General features: G+C 49.8%; 1 protein-coding gene across 1 annotated transcript in view; it reads left to right on the top strand.

Annotated features, from left to right (window-relative positions):
• The window catches only part of fmnl2a (formin-like 2a), a 59,878-nt gene that overhangs the window by 31,325 nt on the left and 23,553 nt on the right, over window positions 1-5,000 (top strand). Inside the window, 2 exon segments of the mRNA XM_048238446.1 lie at window positions 1,873-1,956; window positions 2,717-2,869. Coding sequence (XP_048094403.1) covers window positions 1,873-1,956; window positions 2,717-2,869 — 237 coding nt within the window.

Genomic DNA, 5,000 nt, shown 5'->3' with positions numbered 1-5,000 from the left:
GCATGATGTAGCCTCGCTTTTTTTCGTGGCAACTCATACCAAAAAGCAGATGGTGGCTGGCTTGACTGTAACTCTTCGTGCAGTGTAGTAAATTCACCCCTCTCCCCACCCCCAATCCAAAACACACACACACACACACACACACACCCCTTTCAACAAGCGTGGTTTATTATCTGCTCTGCCTTTAAGGCTTGGTGGCAAACAAAGTCTCTTTCATGTTCAGCTGAGGAATTTGTTTTTTTATGCGGAGGTAATTAAATAGTGTGGTTTGAATTATCAACAAAATAGTTGCCTGACTATCATGGACAGAGACTCAGGTATTTTGTAGATTTTCATTACCTGGCTGCCACCGTTTCTCCCCTCTTGTTTAGATTGCCATCAGAAAGCGCCTGGTGTTTGTTTCCTCAGGCGTCTGGATTTAATAAACTCCTTAGCAACGCTGACTGCTGTCCAGCTCGTGTGTCATGGGGGTGGGCGGAGGGCTGTTGGTGGAGGAGCCGCGTGCCCAGATGCATGCTGGGAGCTGGAAGCAGGATGAGGAATAGGGGGAAGCAGCCGAGCTGACAGCACGGAGCGAGGTCGCCCAGGCGCCCCCGCATCCCCCCTCCTCCCCCCCCATCTCATTTCACAGACACAGACACACACACACAGACACACACAAACAGGAAGGCCATGTCCCCCACTCCACCCTGTGTCTATCTGACACGGCTCACGCACAAAACCCTCACACACACACACACACACACACACACACACACACACACAGCTCGACCCGCCCTACTCCCACCGCCCACCTCCCACTCAGACACTGCCCAGCAATGGACACTCACGACCTTCATCCTCAACATAACGGAGCGGCCAGGCGCTGTTTGTGGATTATCTCCTCTCGTTTTAGTGGCCTTATGTTGCTAAACTAGATTACCAAGATTAGATAAGGAAGCATCTTCTTTCTGGAAGCCCCAAGCAGTGGACTGGTAAATGACGTTAATAACAGCAACGAGAGTACAGCCCCACTGCTTCATAACTCTTCCAGCTAATTATATGCTGACGGTCTGTACTTGACATGAGTCTAGTCAGAGCTGTAGTCTCTGTAGCCTCCTACGCTTCTCATCCATATTGTTTAGAACCACAGCTTCCAACTCTTAGCAGCTAGCAATCTTCACCCAGGTTTGCTATGTGTTGACTAGTGTTGTGTTTGTACTTCACAGCTAGTTCACTGGGGCCCTGCACAAAGCCAGTGTGTGGTTATGTAAATCTTGCCCTGCTCATGTAATCGCAGCCTAATCACCGGCAGATGAAAGCCTCCTACTCAGGAGTGCAGGACTGCCGGAGTACCACGTAGAGAACACACGCAACGCAAGAGATCTCCGACTGATTCCCCCTCCTGTCCTGTCCTGATAAATATGGAGTAGTTTCCCCTCAAAAAGAAAAAAGACAGGGGTGAAGTTTATGATGAGTCTATTTCCATCATGAGCTCCAATCAGAAGCGATGAAAAATTTGTTTTGCTGGCCTACATATGCACTGCTGAGGAAGGTGAAGAGTGGCTTTTTGATCGGCTCCGCGGCCGGCTGCGTAGCCCTACGGCTCGGCACGGCTCGGCACGGCAGGGTCTTTGTTGCGCGAGTTGTGCTGGGGCTTTGAAGTGCAACGCCAGCTCATCGCTATTCTCACCAGTGCATGATGGGATGTCTGTGAGTGCCCCCCCCCTCCCCCAATACTGCTCTGAAGCCAACCACGCTGTGTCTTTGAAGCGCTGATAACTCAACGATGCTCGATCAGGGAAGTCTTAAAACTAATGTGTTGAAAACAACACGGCTTGCGATTGAAAATAAGGGTGTTGTTGAGTAAAAGTGTTTTTTCTTCCCTCGTAGGTGGGTGCGAGAGTTCCTCAATGAAGAGAACAAAGGGCTGGACGTGCTGGTGGACTATCTGGCGTTTGCACAGTATGCTGTCACGTAAGTTACTGTCAGTCCGTCGCCTATACAGCACGCTGACAGCGTGCACAATGGGGCCTTTTCTGCTCCTAATCAGTGATGCATCTGCCTTGCCCTGCACTGCCCGGTCCAGCGCAGTGGCCCCACGCTCGACTCGGAGATGTCGAGTCACTCCTGGTGCTGGAATTTCCAGGAACCTACATGCTACACGCTGCTATTCATAGATGCAGTGATTCAAGTCACAAGATTTCCATTCAGGACCCAGAGCTGATCTTTTCTCCTCTCTCTCTCTCTCTCTCTCTCTCTCTCTCTCTCTCTCTCTCTGGAACACCCACTGCCCCCCTGCTCGCACTGTTATTTACAGGCCAACCATGTTTTTTTATTGGTGTGTCAACGCTTTAAGAGGTGCTTGCATGAAGGAATGTTTGCCTTTTGTGCACATTGTTACTGGTGTATCAGCAACCTGCCTTTTCCGTTAAAGACCTCTGTAGCATGAAGGCTGTAAAAATGCCTCCACCATCTGGTACTACCACTGACTTGTGCACCGGCCTTTGAGTTCCACTTGGAACTCACCACATACATATCATTATATGGCTCTCGTCACTGTTTGTTTGTACACAAATTATTCACACTATTAGTGTCTATTAGTGTCCACTTATTAATGCCCACTTATTAGTATCCCCTTACAGCATACATCCACACAGTATATCTGTAGATGTTATGTGCGTGTGTGTGTGTGCTGATTCTCCTCCCCTCCCTCGGCCCCTGGTTGACCACTCAGGTTCGACGGTGAGAACCTGGAGAACGGCCCCGACGGCCCGGCTGACAAGGCCAAGGCTTGGAGCCGCTCTATCGAGGACCTGCACGGGGACAACATGCCCTCCCCCATCAGCGGGAGCACCATATCCAGAGCCGGGAGGCACACCACGTTAAGGTAACACACACACACACACACACACACACACACACACACACACACACACACACACACACACACACACACACTAAAAGGCTAAAATTGACATCCATGCTGTTAGATATCCTGATACATTACTACTCCAATGATAATAGCTTTTGATTCTGTCTCATAGTAGCACAGAAATACGATCAGCAACAGTGTCATTATGAAGACGAATCATCCACTACATAAAGGACTATTCATCCCACCACTCCACTTAGCTACAGTATAGTTAGCGTCCGCTATAAACAGCTAGACTCGTCATATTGATCGCAGGGGGACATGACAGGGCTTTCTCCCGAAGATTAATGTCAGATCTGATGGGTCGCTCTATTATATTGATGAAGCCCGTCTGGCATACTAATCACTATTGATTTCAGCTCATGTTAACCATTTGGGGGAGGGGGGTGAGGCGAGGGGTCGAGCAGCTTGCTTGTACCATGAGCGGACCGGAGGGTGGCTCGGCTTGTGCCGCATGTGATCTGTGAAAAGCCCCTTTGGTATGAGGCATGAGGCCTGTAAGTCTTTAAATGGCTTAGGCCACGTTTGAGGGCGCGGAGCAGAGGGACCGGGGGACCGGCCCCCGGGGGAGGGCAGCGGGGTGGCTGTGGGTGATCCATCCATTACCGTCCATTACACGCGTCACAGAATGGGACTGGTGGTGCATCATCTCCACTACCATGACCACCATCAGACATGCCTTTCCATAGAGGACGGTGGAATTCCCCCTCCTCCACTCTTAAGCTAGCATATCTCCAGCTCCATCTCCCTGTAGGGCTGAGTTCATGGCCTGATGGCCTCCTCTGATATCCACATACTACCCTATAGTGTTGACATGATGGTACACGCGACTCGTGTAAACCGCTCCTCCTCACACACATGCGCACACCTGGAGGTGAGCTAGTGTTTGAAACACGCGGCCAGACGGCAGTTGTGTACACAGAGTGTGATTTGGGGTTATGTGGTTATCGTGCTGCGAGTGCTCTCTATACGGCTGAATCCATAATCCCTCGTCTACACCACCGTGACCTAGAGGAGGGGCATTAGCGTTCACAGTGGACTTGACTTCCTGGTGCCTTTAAGCACTGGTCATTACATCTGGATTTTGGGTCACGTTTGTGGTCAAAGAAAACTAATACACAAATCCCAGCCAATTATATGCATGTGCATATGGAGTGTTATAGGAGCTTTATGGAAAAAAGCCATGTAGGCTAGTTCCGGACTGCTTCCCACTTGAAATAGGCTAATCATGGGCTTCATGCGGTATGGATTATGGAGTTTTTTAAACCATTTAGTCGTTTAAAAATAGCTGTGCTTTGTGTTTGTGTGTCTCTGTATGTGTTATGCTTCTGTAGACATGTGAATGATTGTGTGTGACACATAATCACTCACATGCCCACACTGTGTGTGTGTGTGTGTGTGTGTGTGTGTGTGTGTGTGTGTGTGTGTGTGTGCGTGTGTGTGCGTGTATGCGTGCGTGCGTGTGTGTGCGTGTATGCGTGCGTGCGTGTCATTCTCACTGTCTCTCTTTCTCTTCTCTTCTGTTCCTTCATTCCTCCTCCAGTTTTCTTCTGTGTGTTCCTGTCTTCAGCAGCAGGCAGGTCTTCTACTGATGATATCTAGCACTGCACCACAGATCCCCACCAGCACATACACACACACACACACACACACACACACACACACACACACACACACACCCTTATTTTTCTCCTGGTGTCCCTTCCCTTTGCGTTCACTAGAGGCTGTGTATCAGGAAACAGACTCCTGAACAGTTGCTGCTGCCTGCCCTGCTTTCTGTAATTGAATTTTCCCCGCTGTGTGCCCACCTGCCTGTTTGCTACCCTCCCGTGACTCTGCCCCAGAGAGCGTTCTCCATACGATCTGCCTCTCGCCTCCCCATACGATCTGAACCACATCTGCTGCCTTCTCACAGATCTAAATGTCACTGGTATTTACCAGCCATCCTCCCAACAAGAATTATTCACTTATCCATTCAGTAATGTCTGGCTATTCTTAGGACTGCCATTTCTCAGACGTGTGTGTGTGCTTCGTGTCTCCAGCACCGCATGATGAAGTCCAGAGTCCAGATCATATCGCTGCTTTG

The sequence above is a fragment of the Alosa alosa genome, chromosome 3 (assembly GCF_017589495.1).
Source record: "Alosa alosa isolate M-15738 ecotype Scorff River chromosome 3, AALO_Geno_1.1, whole genome shotgun sequence".
In the NCBI taxonomy this organism is placed as follows: Eukaryota; Metazoa; Chordata; class Actinopteri; order Clupeiformes; family Clupeidae; genus Alosa; species Alosa alosa.
Note: the sequence above shows the minus strand (reverse complement) of the source record. Positions and strands in the feature narration are given on the sequence as shown.